This window comes from Podarcis raffonei, chromosome 7 (assembly GCF_027172205.1).
Source record: "Podarcis raffonei isolate rPodRaf1 chromosome 7, rPodRaf1.pri, whole genome shotgun sequence".
Classification (NCBI taxonomy): Eukaryota; Metazoa; Chordata; class Lepidosauria; order Squamata; family Lacertidae; genus Podarcis; species Podarcis raffonei.
In genome coordinates, this window is record NC_070608.1 from 49,241,660 (window position 1) to 49,260,291 (window position 18,632).

General features: G+C 38.7%; 1 protein-coding gene across 2 annotated transcripts in view; it reads left to right on the plus strand.

The window, feature by feature from the left end:
- The window catches only part of RAB31 (RAB31, member RAS oncogene family), a 36,830-nt gene extending 28,811 nt beyond the window's left edge, over positions 1-8,019 (plus strand). For both annotated transcript variants that reach the window (XM_053396546.1, XM_053396545.1), the window contains exons 5-7: positions 228-334; positions 1,699-1,808; positions 7,716-8,019. In XM_053396546.1, coding sequence (XP_053252521.1) covers positions 228-334; positions 1,699-1,808; positions 7,716-7,813 — 315 coding nt within the window. In that variant the 3' untranslated portion in view covers positions 7,814-8,019. The remainder of the gene's footprint in view (positions 1-227; positions 335-1,698; positions 1,809-7,715) is intronic.
- Positions 8,020-18,632: the final 10,613 nt, after the last annotated feature.

Consider the following 18,632-nt stretch of genomic DNA (forward strand, 5'->3'; position numbering starts at 1 on the left):
AATTAGGTGTGAGCAGTTTGTGTGAGAAGCCACAATTGGACATACTGTTCTCTCAAAAGCTGGTTTAGTTAGTTATAGGTTAACATCAGATGCAAGTTAAAGTTTATATTTGTTAAGGGCACTGATAATATCTTATCTAGTACTTTGGTATCCTTATGTCATTACAGGGTTCAGTATATTGATGCATTTAGCAACTTCCTGTTGATAGGCTCTTGTATTTAATTTAGGATTCATTTCATACACTGAAAAAATGGGTAAAAGAACTAAAGGAACATGGTCCTGAAAACATTGTAATGGCCATCGCTGGAAACAAATGTGATCTTTCTGATATTAGGTAAAGTATTGACCTTTTGTCTTCAAATTGCTTGTTCTTGCCTCTTTCCCCGCCCCCCTACAATATCCCTGTGATATTGAGTGGCATATATGCTTGATTGCACTGGCACAAAGTCATATCAAGCCAATAAATATCTGGATTTCTGTTTTCCTTTTATCAGCCTTTTGGTGATAGATACTAAGTGTTTGATATCAGACGGTTTTTCTCAGTATCATAGAGAAATTCTATTGAATTCCTCTTCACAGTTTATTCACTTGATGAAAATACCATTTTGTTAAGGCTGATATAAATAGTGCAAGTTTGGTGCAAGTTTATTGTAATGGTTTATTGAAAATAAACATCATTGTCCTCTTAAATAGAGTGGTACCTCGGGTTAAGAACTTAATTAGTTCTGGAGGTCTGTTCTTAACCTGAAACTGTTCTTAACCTGAGGTACCACTTTAGCTAATGGGGCCTCGTGCTGCCGCCGCACGATTTCTGGTCTCATCCAGAAGCAAAGTTCTTAACCCGAGGTACTATTTCTGGGTTAGCGGAGTCTGTAACCTGAAGCATATGTAACCCGAAGTACTGTATGATGGGACAGGTAGGGCCCATCCCCCATGCCACTGCCCTGGTTGGCCTTGCGGACAAGGCCTGCCCCAAATGGTGGGTCTGGCAATGCCAGAGGAGGCTGGGCCTGAGTGACCATCCCTTCCCCTGGCCCACAGGGAGATGGTGGATGCCACCCCCAGAACCAGCCGTGGTTGTGCTTTCCAGACATGGGTCTAAGCACTTTTGTCTTTGCCCCACCATTCCCTTGGAAAACTTGCTCTAAATGGGAGGGAATGAATCAATTCAGAGAAAAAACCCAATTGATGTTTGCTCCAATTCAGCTGTAAAGATGTGGTTTGCCAAGAGGAGGGGGAGTGGTAGGGCAAGCAAAAGCGTGGATGAACCCGAGTGTCCTGTGGAAGCTATGCCCGTCCCTGTAAGTTAGGGGTGGGGAACCTTCTTAGCACCATGGACCAGATGTGACAGGTAGGTGAGACTGCCCATCTGTCATTATGTTATCACATGATTGCCAAGTGGGTTACCCCACCCATCTGTCAAAATCCCTTAAGCAGCTGACTTGGGCAAGTGCAAGGGAGCTCTCTTTGCTGGAGCCTCATGCTGCTCCTTTAAACTCCTGAAGTCCGAGGCTTAAAGGAGGAATGTGGGGAAGCTTGCAACAAGCAGCACAAGGAGGGGAGAAGTGTTTTCCATTGAGTAGAAACTGTTTTTCTTTCCTAGAGTAATGCAGGTTATGATAAGGAACACTTTAACTCGAGCAGTTACTTTCTATGTTTTTGGATGCACAGCAGTTTAATTTCAAATTTTAATTTTAGGGAGGTACCTATGAAAGATGCCAAAGAATATGGAGAGTCTATAGGTGCAATTGTTGTTGAAACGAGTGCCAAGCATGCAATTAACATTGAAGAACTCTTTCAAGGAATCAGTAAGTAAAGTCAGAATATTTGTGTGTGTAAAAAAACAACAACTTCAAGTTGCTTAGTATTTTTATTTTTTTTACATATAGAATATTTTATTGATTTGTAGTAAAATAACCAATCATTTTCAACAAAACCTGTAGAATGTTACATACTTCTATCATTAACATATAAAAATAAAAGTTGAGTGGGGACACTGTCAAATAACTGAATCATTCAATGCATTGTCAAGACTTCAGCTATCCATGACAAAGGCTATCCATAAGTAAGCATGAGTAGCTGGAGGCCTTGTGAAAAACATTGCATTTCTCATTTCTGTTTTTATGGAATAACAATAAAGGTGTTAGCAGCTGTTTAGAAATAAAAAAACATTTCAGAGAATATAGGTTTAGATAACTTTTGGAAAATATGAGTGCATGTCTTCTTCTTTGGCAATCACTCGTAGCCGAGTAAGATTGTCTTCCATGAACACGGTTTTAACAGTGAGCCCGTAAGTGACTGTGGGTGCCAATTCTGGATCCACAGTGGGGACATAGGTTTCTGGGCGGGAGTTGTTTTTCCCTTTCATCCTGAGTTCTTCAAAGCCCTTGACACCTTTGGTAAAGGCTGTTCTCCAGTTGGAGTGCTTGCAGGTCAGTGTTTCCCAGTCGTCAGTGTTTATACTACTTTTTTTTTTTTTTACATTCGCCATGAGAGAGTCTTTAAACCTCTTTTGTTGACCACCAGCAGTACACTTTCCATTTTTAAGTTCAGAACTTATGAGTGAACTTTTAACTTTGAACTTATGAGTGCATGTACTATACTCGTAACAGAAGCATCATATACATTTACCATCGACATTAGTAACATATGAAATATTTTTGAAAGTATTTGCCTGATTAAAACTACACCTGCATAGTCAAGAGAATATATATTATAGCCCTATATTTCCTTAGTATTACAGAACTGACGTTCCAGATATAAAGACCTAAGGGACTTGTGAAGGATTTGCAGCTGCTGCTGTTTTATGTCTAACTGTGCCACCACTAACTAAATAAATCCACCAATATTACATTATTTTTAGTCTGCTGCTGAGAAGAGATAATTCAATATGTGTGAGGAGCCTTATGGCTGTAATCCTTAATGACACTGATATAGCAACCAAAAATAGCTGCCTACATTTTTCTTTGGCTGAAGTATATGCTACTTATTTATTATTATATTTGATACATTTATATCTCCTATTTCCTTCAAAGACCTTCACAGTAATCCTAGGAGATAGGACAGGCTGAGAAAGAGTTGCTTGGCCAAGGCCACCCAGTGAGTTTAATGCTGAGCAGGGATTTGAAGCTGGATTCCCCATCTACTCTTAATCCATTGCAACATGCTAGCTGTTTCTTAGGATGTTATCTTTATTTAAATTTATCATAAACATTTGTATAGTTGCTGTGGTGATTGCTCCATTTTTGCATAGACTAGCTTGGCCTGTCTTAACACAGCAGGCTCTGACAGGTAGAATTTGATAGCCAGTTAGCCTGATTTCCCAGGCATAAGCAACCCCTCACACAAGCGGGTATGACATTGATTTTTCTAATTCTCGTTCTCCTTTATCTCCTTTTTTCCTATTCATTTATACTTTGGAAGGAGGACAAAAAGGAGCTTATTCTTCTGGAAGCTTCGGCCAGTTTAGGACATAAGCTCTAGCAGGTTAGATACAAGCAGTGGTGTGACTGAGCAACTCAGGGCTAGCTCTTGTTAATTGAATTTATATTGTGCCCTTCCACCAAAGGAACCTGGGATGGTTATATTAAGGGGATGAAGCCTTCCTCTCCACTTCCATAACACATAGTTTCACCTCTTTACCTGTAGCTATTTGCTGTCCTTGTGCTCTCATGTGGTGCACCACTACTCTCACTATGGCACATTGTTTCCTGGTACATGGGTGATTCCTTCTCAAAGGAGAGCAGTTGTAAGGCTAGCCTTTTTTGACCCTTCTACTCAAAACTTTGAGTAGGGTTTTTGAGGGCTGAGTCACATGAATACTCTGCCACTAACATAAATGTTAGAAGCCTGATCTTTGCTATTGAAAACACCTCTGACATCCAGGAGACTTATACTGACTGGCAAAGAATGTGAAAAAGGATATGGCTAGTCTCCTAGGGGGCACCAGAATCAGTGGCAGATGCCGATGTCTGAAATTGGACAAGTCTGACAAGAAGACACAATCAATCAATATATGTCAGTGGGTATAGCTCATTCAGAAGCTGACTTAGAAAAGAGCCATCTTATCTTCTCTAAAGAGTGGCTGCTGACTTGCATAGTAAAATATAATTTCATCTGCTTATCCATTACAACTCTCTGTGATTCATTAAATTTGGCCTGATTATTGTGATGAGCAAATAACACTAGTGGGATTTCAAGAAGCTCTGTGAATGTTTGAGGAATATTGTATTGAAGAAAAATAAGAGGGAGAGGGTATATAAAATGCAATTTAAAAATTAGGAAATGCGTAATTAAAAAATTGAATAATGGATGATTGTCAGAGAGGCTGAAGGAAGTCTAAAAGAGAAAATATGTGATAAATTTAGATTGGATATTATAAATGTATGTTGGAATTTTTTAAAAAAAAAAAATTGGCCTGATTATAGGAATTGCAGTCTTAAGACTGCAGCATTGCTGTACAGTATTCCCCTCCCTGCAACAGCTACCCATTGGGAAAGCTTCCCATAAAATACATTTAAATATAGTTTTAAATAGAATTCCTTAAGGGGAAGGTGGTTTTTGTTTGGATTTTATCCTAAAGTAATTCTGGCACTGATTAGAGCAGCTGCTTCGCATACCTTCCATTATGTGCCCACCTCCTCTACCCAGATTATGAAGAATTCCTTTAGAAGTTTGTGACAATATGCTGCATGTTCATGCTTCCATAATAAACAAAGGGTGACATATAAAAAGTGGACTTCACAAACAATAGAAGTTTAAACAAAGAGAAGCAAAACTGAGAAGATGTGATAATTTAGCACTATGTGACTATCAAAGCTCTCAGATTTGTAAGGGCAATAATATATGAAAAGAACATATTAGCCTGCCCCCCGCCCCGGAACAAGAGGCTACCACAGCTAATTTCATCTATGATTTCAGTGCAATATAGTACATTTGATCTGCCAGCTTGCAGTGTACTTTATTATAGAAAAATTAGACCTGAATTTCACTTATGATAAACTCATCCCCAAATCTCCTTGATAGTGCAGAATATGACCTATTTGAGTGGTTTTTGAAGATGAGTGGTTTGAAGCAAGCAGCCTGTGTAACTTGTGTTTGGGTAGTAAATAAGCCTCTCCAAATCTTTAATCATTAAGCAGCCTAAATACTTAAGTAAAGCAGTGTAAATCTAATAAATCATAAGAATGCAGACCCATACTTGTCAATAACTACATTTATTTCATTTCATGGGTTCATAGTATGCTGATGCATCAACAAAAAGGGAGTGAATACAAATTAGCTAATTTAGTTAGAATACTTATATCTACTTTATAGCATAAATAAATGCTGCAGTTCTATATACTTTTGCCTAGTATATAGCCCTATCAAACTCATAAATCTTATTACTAAGTAGATATGTATAGGATTGCTAAATTATACAGTATGCCTAAAACTATTGTCTATGTTAACAGCATGCTTCTTTGAAACCAACGAAATGTACCACAAAATAGGAACCAAAGTTGAACAAATCCTTGCTGTACAATAAATGGTACATTAGAATAATTTATGTAATTCAGCTACTGCCAAAGGAACTTATTTCTAAGTGGGAAAGAGCCTCCCATTATCAAAATCTCTGTTAGTGACTTACAGTGCAATCCTAACCATGCCTACTCAGAAGTAAGTCTAATTGAATTGGATGAACATTGAACAGTGCAACTAACAAAATCCCAGTTTATGGGATGTGACCTTGGGAAAGCTGCCCAGCAGGGAATGCTGCCCTCTGATTGAAAAAGGCTCCCCACCCTGTGCTACAAATTGCAGCTGGGATCCTGTACATGCAAAACATGCACATTGATATTGAGCTGTGGCCCTTCTTAATTTAGGCCACTTAGATTATCAGCGTCTAGGATAGGTGCTGATTTAAAAGCCTTGGCTGGCATATGCAGTTAATGCATGCAGTTCTCTTTAATTGGAACTCAGAACGTATAACAAGGACTATAATGCAGATCTACTGCTAGAGCTAAGCAGGTCTAGTATTGTAAGATGCTTGGATGAAAGAACGCCTATGAACCATATGCTAACCTGCTCAGAGCAATTCAGAAGAAGTGTGGCATGTATGTAAAATAAAATTGCCTGGCCGTCAAAGATTATGGTTCAAGTCTAAATATACACGCATTCAGAGATAATTGCCCCAGGGTTGCATTGTTAATTATGACCATGACATTCTGTATAACGTACCACAGTGTTGCCTCCCACTGAAAGACCAAGAAAAAGTGGGGGTGCAGGGAGACATCTGAAGGCAGCCCTGTTTAGGGAAATTTTTAATGAGTGATGTTTAAAAATACATTAAAATCTTTGTTGGAAGCCGCCCAGAGTGTCTGGGGAAACCCAGCCAGATGGGTGGGGTATAAATAAATTATTATTATTATTAAGCACAATATTAGAGATTGTTTAAGATCTTTACTGCTTACATAGAACCATAGAATTGTAGAGTTGGAAGAGACCCGAAGGACCATCCATTCCAACCTCCTGCAGTGCAGGAATCTGAACTAAAGCATACATGGCTGTCCAACCTCTGCTTAAAAGCCTCCAAAGAAGGAGAGTCCTCTTACTGTCTGAAAGTTCTTCCTGATTAGTCAGATTCTACTTTCTTGTAACGTTTGGGTCCTAGCCTCCAGAGATGGAGAAAACAAGATTCCATCTTCCACATGACAGCCCTTTAGATAGTTGAAGATGGCTATCATATCTCCTCTCAGAGTCTCATCTTTTCCAGGCTAAATATACCAAACTTCCTCAACCATTCCTTATAAAGCTTGGCTTCTAGACCCTTGATAATTTTGGTCCCCCTCCTCTGCACATGGAGCTGGTCCTTCCTGTGCAAGGGTAGAATCTTACATTTGTCCATATTGAAGTTTATTTTGTTAGTTTTGACCCAGTTCTCCAAGTGTTAACATCATATTGAATCCTCATTCTGTCTTCTGCAGCATGGGCTACCCCTCCCAGTTTGGTGTCATCTGCAAATTTGATGGGCATCTCACATGATACAGACGTTCCAAAGGGTGCCTTAACTTGAAATTGCCATATGTTTCAGAGAATGAGTGAATTGGCAACTGCCTTAGTTTTTCTATTAAACCATTAAAAAAATCCTAGAACATGAAGCAAAAAATCTGGCAATATATTGTTACTTAGATTATTTATCCTGAGTTCTTTAAAAATGCACAAGTAATATTCAATCATATTTTTGTGTAAAAACATTCTGTCCATGATGGAGAACCTCTCATCCTTGGTCCTAATTAGGCCCACCAGGCCTCCCTGTTTTGTCTAAGCCACACCTACAGTACCTGCCCTAAATGTGGTATTGTATGCTTTCAGCAGGTAAAGACTAAGTTGTCCCAAAAAAAGGGGTTGCTATGCACCACCAGTCACCTGATTGGCAGTATTGCAAAACACTTTGCATAGCACCTTGAGTGGCTCTTTGCAAGCACTGGTAATCAGCTGTTTGTTATTGCTTACATAGGGCCATGTGCAGGGCTTTGAAGCCCTGATGAACAACTAATTGTTGGGGCTTCAAAGCAGCAATTCTGTTTGTGCCCTTACGATTAGCTGATTATCTCGGCTTCAAAGCACCGTGGAATTTCCTGTTCACAGATCCCTTGTGTTGAATCCAATTTGGTCCTAAAAGAACATGCCAGGCTTTGAACACTTGCATGTGTTTTGTTTTTCAACATGTCTAGGTCGACAGATTCCACCCTTGGAAACTCATGAAAATGGCAACAGTGGGACGATAAAACTTGGAAAGCAGACTGCACAAACAACTAAGCGGTGTTGTTAAACCAACTCAACCTGGTTTGCATTACTTGAAAAAAGAAAAGAAATCATTTGCTTATTTATTGAGCTACAGACTTCAGAAACTCAATGACAGAACATCTTGTCTAAAAGCAATAATAGTGCTTTTATTGGAATTGTAGGAGAAAGGTCTTGGATCTGCACAATTAAAATGGACAATTCATTTTAGCAATAAACTGTTTAAAATATTGACTCAGATTATTGGAATAATCTGTTTAAACCAATGGGTATTTTAAATAAGCCTTTTGTTGATAAGAGCAAATGTTACATTTTCAGTACAATATTCTGATTTGACCTTTATGAAAAAACATACTATGGTATTTTAACTACGTGAAGGATATGTACTTCTTAATTTTTTTTTTCTAACCAGATTTGGCTTCTGTGACTTTGTTTCTAAAGCAATAATTTAAAAGGGTGCCAATTAGGTAGTTATCTTTGAACAATAAATAGATAAAAATAATAGTAATTTTTTAAAAAAATTAAATTCTGGTAATTTTTAGCTTAAAGCTGTAGTTTCTTCTATACTTGAAAGGTAAAAGCAGTAATTGCAAACTCGACACTTTTAAGTACACCAGGAAGTCTTAAAGGAGTCGAGAGAGGGTGTAGCACTGTAAACTCAAAATATTTGCATTTAACATCCAATTACCATAGTAAAAAATGATTAGTAGATGCTGCTCCAGAAGCCAAAAATGAATAGGATAACATACCTTCCCCTCCAGATACTTGAATTCATTTAAAGCCCATCTGGCGGCGATGCAGTGCTATGAAGATCTGTCAGTAGTTGTGTCTTTCCCTGCTCCATAGTTTGATACAATGAACTAAATCCTTCTTCTGTCTCCTTCAGTTTCAATTACTGGACTGAAGGTAGACAAGACAGCAGCAAACCCAGCTCTGTTCACATCTGCCCTTTTTCACAAAGAAAGTATAAATCAGCTTTTAAAGGACTTCACCTTAGAAATACCGAACTGGCATTTGATGCCAATGATATGTCTGAAAATAAGCAGATGGAAGTAGCCAAATTATGTGGCATCAATAACAACCACTGGACTCCAGTCCATAAAAACAGCGGTAAGAACAGTAGCACATATTTTATGTGTGTGTTGGCATATTCATTTCAGTCTTGCCACTGTCTTTGTTTCAAGTTGTTGAAAGTAGTGGAGTAAGTAGCACTGACGTAAATAATGTTGATCTGTGAGAAGAAAGCAACCTAAATACATTACTAAAATCTGTGCATGGCCTTGTTGATCACAATCATGGGAAATGTGGCATGGCTACACTACCACCTAAGCCTCAAAAGCCAGTGTTTTGCTGTTTGAAAAAAGAAGTGTGCAGCTGATTGTCTTAAATATCTATAGGTTTTGCAACATGCACCCTTCGTGGTTGATTGAGAAAGGGTAGTTGCATTATTCTAGCATTTACCTTGAAGCTGTTGAAGGCTGAAGAATAACTTTCTGTGCAGTGAATTGATATAGATTGTACCACAACAGCTTATAAATGCAGTTTGGTTGCAAATACAGCATTAGGAGAGGTTATTTTCATGCCCTCAGACACTGTATATAGAGATAACGCACAATACTGATTCAATGTTTGGGCAAGTTTATTGAATTGATACACTGCTATTAAGTTGCTTGTTCATATTTTATGTACTGAAGTCACAAAGAAAATGCTTCCATGTGGGCATGGGAGAAGCCAGTCAATTTTGGAATCCATGAAAAGCCCATTGAGCTGCATGATATGCTACTCCAGAGTACTTCTTGCTTTTTGGTGATGTTCTGGAGCTTCTACAGAAATGGGGGAACTGAAAATCTCCAGCTTATAAGTAGAAGTAATATTTTTCTTCTCTGCTCGCGTACATAGGTATTCTTACCTGAATAGGTTGTGAACCACATGACCAGTGGCTAAAGAAAGCCCCTTTTGGGAGCTAAAATTGTCAAATTACAAAATCATAAAGTTCTGGGTAATGTGCCTTTTCCTATGATAAACCTGAATGACCTTTTGTGTGTGCAAAGTTAGCTATATAATCCCCATCCCCCCCCCCACCTCCGCAATTGGAATAGTTTCTGCCACCTCAGTTCTGCTTCTGCTTGCAAGATGATGGAAGAGATCAGTTGTGAGAACAGTAGCATTTCCCATAGGGGAATAGTATTTCAAAAACAAAAAATGAATATGAAATTGCTTAGATCTCATTCTGTAAAAATGTGAAATCAATTCTACGAACAATAGAATGGGTCCATACATGATACTGCAAATAGAGACAAAGCAAAACCCATCACTAATACAGTGCAGACCGTGAATGACTTCACATTTAATTACTTTTAAAATTTAATGTGGTATACAATGGTGACAGTTGAAATGAAATTATGTCTTCCAGTTTTGCGTGAAATATTATAAAAGAAGGAGTAGGGGAAAAAATGCTGCAAAGCATTCCAGATATGATTCCAAATTATTACAAGCTGCTTTACCTGTCTTCTATTAATGTATATGGCTATTCAGTTTGAAAGCATCCCAGTGCAATCAGATAAATAGGTACCGCTGTGGTGGGAAGGTAAATGGCATTTCTGTGCACTCTGGCTTCCATCACAGTGTTCCATTGAGCCAGAAGTCATTTAGTCATGCTGGCCACATGACCGGGAAAGCTGTCTGTGGACAAACGCTAGCTCCCTAGGCCTGAATGCAGGAAGAGTGCCACACCCCATAATCGCCTTTGACTGGACTTTAACTGTCCAGGGGTCCTTTACCTTAATCTTTAAGTCACTTTACGCGTCTGTATATGGCATATACATGGCATAATGTATATATTTATAATAAGAGAGCGTAATATTGTTGATTGGGAGAAGCAAGTATAACCCATCATAAGTTATAGAGTAGCTGCATTTATGTGTTTTATGGATAAACTGTTTTATTGCAAAACTGTTTTGTCATGCAAACTGAACTGAAACTCCATTACTTTACAGAACTATAAAAATGTGTGTTTGTCAGTGCATAGCTCACCATTATTTGTTTCATAGTAGTCTAACTTTCAGAACCCAGCAAAAATGATATACTCAGAAGTGATATACTCCAGAATAGCTATATAGTAGCCCAAACCAGAGGCACAGCTTAAATAAGAGAAATTAGGTGGTTTTGCATGAGCATTCCCTACTTAGGCCCTGGAAGCTGATACACAAAACCCTCATGTCTCATGACCAGGTCTCAAGTATATCATTTCTGTGGAATGAAATTGCTTTATTATCTCCTGTAGACCTATTTGATAAAATGTGAGCTTCAGAGTATAGTAACAGTCTGTAGAGCAGAGAAAAGAGGTTATCTCCATGTATTTAACAAATTCAGTGGGGTAGGAAAGTGTGAAGAACTGGGGACACTGACAAGGTCTTCCAAGATTAAGCAGGTATGTGGAAGCATAATACCAGTCTCAACAGGCTTTTCTTAGGTTTGATCATTTGGACAAAATGTAAAATGTCATTTGTTTCAGAATGAAAGGTCAGAATCACAAATGAGAGAAAAGTAGGGCATCACTTGTACTGCTATACAGGATGTGGCTTTAGCTATGCACAGGAGTGACTTTTACCTTTTCACAACTAATATCTGTTCCTATTCTGAAAAGTGGTTCTATGCGCAAATCCATTAAAATAAAAGGGATTTATATACCAAGCAGAATGCAGAACTTCAGCCACATTTTCAGTTTTCTGTAGTGTTTATTCTGTGGCAATTACATTCAAGTATATTCAACACTGCAACTATTGATAAGCTGCTGTTTGAAAAGGTTTCTCTCTCCCATTTCCCCCTCATAAGATAGCATGCAGCTTGCACAATGACTGGTATTTAGATTCTCCCCTTCCTCCTTTGGATTTGAAATAGACCATTGTAATTGATATTATGCTAGGTCCCAATTTAACAGGAGCTACCACTCTTAGTTGGCATGGTGATTATACCAGGTATAGGAGTAGAGCTGGTGTTACATTGGGAGTGGCATGGTTTCCCCCACCCCCACATTTTGAACTTCGGGCTTTGCAGTCCTGATGTTTCTATGGTTACTGGTGATTAGAAGGCATTTCCAAATATATCTGGCCTGCAGCAAGGCCATAGAGTCGCAAAACATCTGACAAAAAGTGACTTGATCCCATGACTAATGTGATGGTGATTTTGGTGTCATGATGATATTGTCACTGATGTTGGGAAGGAGTATGCCACTGAACTGCACGTAAGAACCTCTAGGATGTAGGATGGTGGTGAAATATGACTGCTAATGTTGACACAATGCAGGCTGCAGTAGGGCACATTACATGACTGTTGGTTAAAGGAGATAATTGCTTGGTGGACTACTGGCTATTGCTTCCTACTGTTGCTCAAAAGCAATGCAAAATCTCCAGCACATGCCACACTGTTAATATTATACAGATGTGGACCAGAGCTTTGGCTAAGTGCTTGGCTGGGTCAGAGAGCAACGCTGGAAAATATTTGTATTTGTAGGTAACGTCATCTGATTACAGTACAAAATGCCCGTCTTGACCAGCTAGCCCGACATGTGTCTCTGGAATACTTTAACTGGAACAAGTGCTAACATAGCTATAGCATAATCTGCAAATCCAGTATATCATGAGTTTCCAGCTCAAGAGAGTCATTCTTTAGTTGGAATGAATACAAGTTTCTGAAATCACATGAATGAACTGCTTTTTGAAGGAAAGGAAAACCATGAATTGTCTATTTATATGTTGACTTTGTGTTTGTTTGCTTCATAATCCCTCAGATATTAAGATTTGGACTTAATGGTTGGAACTCATACATATGACTTCTTAAAGCAATTGCATCAACACCTCCAGACAGATATGGGGGCAGCAGCATATTGTTAATGTAGCTATGATTTATATCTGGTCCTTATTAGCAGATGTAAGCCAAGAACAGTTGTATAGATAACATATTCCATATAACATTTGTTGATCGCTTTTTAAAAGTCTCCTTATGACAAGAGCATTGTGCAGAAAATGCCAATATGTATATTAACATATGTATCATTCTATATATATTGGTAGCTATTTCTACTGGATAATTCTGGTTTGCATTTCTAGTGTATACAATCAGAAACGTACTTATTTTTTAAACGGTCCCATTAAACTCAGTAGGACTTACTTCATTCCTGCATCCCTCATGCCACCCGGAGCAAGAGAGCTATATTAGCTGACCAAGAAGTTGGCATATTTTATTTACCTCTTAGTGAAAACAGTTGCTTGGCTTGGTGGAACAACTTTGGCTGATCCTGGTTGATGGTGTTCTGGAAAAGATCATCTCAATGGCACAGGGGCCTATATTCCACTGCCTCAGAAAGACATCATGAACGGAGAACGAATTGGGCACTGAAGATATGGCATGCATCCCAAAAGGCCAAATCGCTCCACTAGGACTCTTTTAGAGATGACAGGGGCTGCCCCATTTCTAGCAAAAGGAATGTGAGGGGAGGTGAATTGGGCTCTTATGGTGCACTTCCCTGAGTCCAGTCTCCATTTTCCCCCAGGATTTTTGATTGATATCTGCCAGTGTAAAGTGTTAAAATAGCATAATAGTGCACATGTATCTGTTGACCAATGGCAGCAAGCTGCAGAACAAGAAACAAATCTTCAAATGGCAACAGATTTATCTAGTGTGCTTGAATATAATACAAGTGAATAATATTTTATATAGTTGATTCCATCCACACAATTGTGATTGTGCTTCTGTGCTCATGGCACTATTTCTGTGTAGACATATGCTTTTTCTTATTCCATCTTATTTGTTTAAACCCAGAAAAGCAATCAATTCCAGTGTAATGCTTTGTACTCAGTACTATCACTCTGTGTTGTTTATGCAAGGGCTTTCAATGGGCTGGACCCATTGGTGGTTATGTATGAGATGTTATAATCTTTTAATATTGTTGTGTCTATATTGTAATTGTATGATCAGAAACAAGATTTGTGTCTAAAACAATCATTTTTTATTTAATCAATAATGAATGATACTAATAAATATTCTTAATTTTTGCACCTTTTTGCCTTGATTAGATGACAAAAATAAAAGAGAACGATGATCAGAACAGAAAGCACTTGTATTTCCTGATGGACATTCTTTTCTCTATAGAAAATCATTTACAAGCCTATGCAAAAGTTTGGTTCTTCCACCATTTTGCATAAAATCAATTGAAAACTTTTGTAAGCAGTCTGTAAGTAATCTGACAATATAACTTTAAGAATTAACTATGCAAATCATTTTTGTGACCATTCCTTCTACACCTTTTAAATAAAACAGCTGCACATCCAATGCAATTTGTGAGATATGAAGCTGCAGTCTTATGTAGACTTATTTGGGAATAAGTCTCATTGTACTCAGTGGGATTAACTTTCCCATAAATGTAAGCAGGTGCCATATTTAAGATGCCTCTGGCTATTCACACATCCTCGAAACTATTTTTTTCTGGAGGCTTTAACTTATATTGAGCTCTGCTATTGGGTGGGAGTTATAAAATCACAAATACACCTGGAAAGACATTGCTGTAGTTTGTTTATTATATTTTTTAAGAACATTTCTATACTACCTGCCACCAAGGTCTTGAGGTGGTGAACACGAAAAAAAGAAAAACAAGTACATCGTAAAATGCAGCTGCAATCAGGCAGAAATTTAAAAGCCAGCTAAAACCAGAATTATGCATTAGCAAAAGCTTGGTCGAATAACTACATTTTAAGGAGGTGCAGGGATACCATCATGGATGGTGCTTGCCTAAGTTTAGAAGATGTGGGTCTGCAAAAAAGGAGTGCCACTACAGAAAAGGCTTACCCTCAGTGACTGCCAGTCAAATCTCCAGTAGTTGTAGCATCCCCAGGAAGTCCTTATCAGATGAATGAAAGGCTCACATCAGGCAGTAGGGAAGATGAGGCTCTTGTATGGGTCCTGGGTCTCAAGTTGTTTATGGCATCATCATCACCACCACCACCACTTAACTGCCCTTCACCATACACTCCCTGGATGGGCTACATCACAACACAATATCAATACCAGTTTACAACAACGTAAGTCACAGAAATAAGGTGGGCCTCTCTCCCGGGTTGCCACCTCTAAACTTCTGAAGGTGCAGGAACTACCAAGAGCGCTCCCTCCACTGTTCTTGGTACCCAATAACAGTTGAAGAATGCAGAATCTTCAAATCTGAATAATAACTCCCAACCCAGCTGTAAGGCAGGAATGGATCTCAGATACTTTGATTATTGATTAAAATGCCTCAATAAGTAGAAATAATACAAGAAAGATAGAAGAAAGAAAGATACTATGGTAGGCTCGTGGCTGCGTATAGAAAGAAAACACAAAATTATTTACATGCATTAAATATCAAATGTTTAACAGTCCGTCTTACAACTGAAATATTAATGCTAAAACTGAATGACCAACAATGGGAGTGTTGTAGTGCTCGGGGCTTTTTGGTCTGGTAGGAAGTATAAGGGAAGCTTGATAGATGTAAAAGATAAGGACAGATAATTTTATATCATATTGAACCAATGCTTTCATCTGTAAAAGCAGTCTCCACCCTTTTGGGGCTGGTACACAGATATGTTTTTCCTGAATGAGTTGGCTTGTGCTATTATATAGTTTGAAACAGATATGTAATAACAGTAGTTTGATCTCAGATCAGTTAGTAGACACAAGCTTGTAAAAGAGACTAAATATGATTGCAAAATACTATGGCGACACATCATGTGTGGATCTCTCTCCTATGGAGCGACAGAAACAGAACTGCCCATTGAAAAGTTAACCACTTTGCTATCAATGCAAGATCACTGCCAAATAAGGTAGTGCAGAATAACTTATTTTTGTTTCTTTATATTAAAAGGTACAATTTTCTTTCTCAGTTCAAAAGGTCTTAGAGGTGTGTGTGTGTATGTATGTAAACAGATATTTCATACTTCAAAAAATAAATACCAAAGCGAAGTGGAGCTTTATCAAGGAGTGTCACTTTAAATACACCTGTGATTTCTCAAAGACCTGTTACGACTCCTGGTAATATATCTGATAAAATACTGTATGTACTTCAAACCTCCACTTGCTCATTCAAGTCTGTTAAAGCACTTAGGTTACCTACCAGAGTTGTGAAATAGATTCCCTGAAATTAAGCAGCAAGCTCAGCTTCAAGAGCTTTTTCTTCCTTATTCACATATCAGCTCAGTCACTCTATCTATGTAATTATGGGTAGGCTTGAGGTAGTTGCATGGTGCCCACTGCATGTAAAAACTAGACTGTTCCAAAGATAAACCACTTACCTGCCATTTATATTTTCAAGTTAGCTGTACATCTATTACTATGCATCAATGAATTATAACTTTGGGGTGTGTTGGGGGAAGGGAAGCAGCACAAATCATTGAGCACTTTCAGGAAAGAACACCAGTGCAGATTGCAGAAGATGAGAAAACGGATGTACTGAGTCAAGGCTCTGAGAGAGGTTCTGTAGCTTTAAGAATTCCATAATATGGCCTAATACTGCTGTCCTCATTACAATATTAGTACTGTAATGGAAAAGCGCTGCAATTGGCAGAAAGTTTCATGTTATGCAGCTCTTAAAGGTACCAGTGTCTGGACATGGCAACCCAAAGGATTTAACCATGGCAAGATGCATAAAGCAGCAGAAACAGCTACTCGTAAGCTTTGTCTACTATTAAAGCTTAATATTACTTTATCATGATTCTATGATTACAAGTCACACAAGATCTGGAGGAGTAGGAAAAGGTTCTCCCCCTCTTTCTCCCTCTCACACACAAAATACAGAGACATGTACATTGTATCGGTTGCAAGCTCCAATCTAGCAAGTTCTCATTAGTATCACCCATACCGTGGCCCTATGAATAATTCAACAGGAGGCTGTCAAAGATTCCGTCTATAAAACTATACAAGCTGACTGAAAAGGAATAAATGTTTTATAAATCACCTCAGATAAAAATGCAAGAATAGTACTTCATGATACGGAACTAGTTGCATGTAATTACATAAGATATTTGCAATAAACTGAATGCTGACTAAAAGTAAGAACAGAAGTAGGTTAATTACATTAAAAATTCAGTAGTATTTTAAAAATTTGTATCCTCCCAATTTTTGGATTATGAAAACAATGAAAGTCATACTGACATTTCAGAAAAAATAACCCTAACAAAAGTCCTATTATTATTATTTTTTAACTCAGGGGAGCTATGTTGGAGATTTGGGCTGCAAGCCAATGCCTTACCTTCAAATCAATAAAGTAAGAGCCCTGCTGGATTCCTCTCCTGTTCTTGATAAATATCCATCAGGGCAACCAAATCTCACTCAATCCCACTGCAAGGCCTTTTCTGCATCCCTTATTGCCTGTTTGCACTTTAAAGGCAAATTTGTGTTCCTTTTTGCTCTATTTTTTCCCCTGAAGAAAACACCCTTGCCTCTGGTAGCTGCCTTGTGTTTGCACTTAACCACACCAGCATTCTCTATGATTTGGTGATATGTTTCCTGTTCTGCTGTATACATTCTAGTGGAGCTTTCCACTGAGCACTACAGCAAGACTTTCTTTTAAGTAAACAAGCATAGGACTGTGGTTAACATGTCATGCATCCTGAGCAAGACTCATAATTCCTGTACCTAAACAAATATTGGCACAATTGTCTTTTGAGTTCAGATGCTTGCAACTGAACAATTTCTAGTCAGTTACTACATTTTAGTGGCTGCCCTAAGATCTGTTCTTTTCTCTCTTCTTTTCCAGGGTTCCCTGTACAATTGGGTACGTCAACATCTATATTTTGTTCTCATTGTGACAACATATATTCATTTTAAATGTGATACATTGATTGTAATTCTACTATGTCTGCAATGGGTGTGCCAATGCTTTTATTATTCCTCATACAGTATATTTTTATTACCACTGCAGTTTAATTCTGATGTGCTCCCCACCATATATTCCAAGTGATAGCTGCTTATCAATAAAAATACGTGGAATTGCTTGGAATTTTATATATTTTCAGATAATTCTGTTATCAGTATTTCCACACCCACACCCTTGTGCCAACCTCAATTAGAGGATCAAGGTCTCAAGGTGCAAAAAACACACTTTGCCATGGGAAACTGGGCAAAGATAGTGAGCAGGCTTATTGTGCTAAACAGATTGTGCGATCTTTGTAAATTTATAGCCAGCCCAGCAATATTTACGGTGGTAAAAATAACAAAGCAAGCGTTATTGAAAGAACTCAAGTGAAAAATAAATAAATCCAGTTTTCCTTTCTTTCTGATCCTCAGCGCAAAACATGTTATCTGTTTCGAATTTAACATTAAGCATTTAACCCGGCCACTCCTGCCACACGGGGGCAATTAAATGTCCCCAGCACTCAATGTACGGAGGGAACAGAGACCCGGACGGGCTACCTTTCTAACCCAAGTCAACTCCGTTTCTCCTTTGTTTGGCGACTACAACTCCCAGCATGCAACGTCCAGAGAACTAGAGAGCGATGCATGCTGGGAACCAACAGTTCCCAGCCCGCCTCCTTTTCCGCTGTTGGAGACTCCCGATGCTTTAACCCTTTGGTGTCATTTTCTCCTTCCGGTTTGCCTCGAGTACCACACTGTATCCCCCCACCCACCTCCTCCGGAGGGGAGAATTCCTTTTTGACTGCTAAAAACCCAAACTTGTGGCGCCTTCAGGGCTCGCGTGACAGCTCTCCCCCCCATCCCGGCCCACGTGAGAGGAGGAGGCGGCCCGTGTCTAGCGACCAGACCTGTCAAGCGACCAGGGGGCGGGGGGAGAGGGACGAGCAGGCGGAGACTCGAAGCGGCGT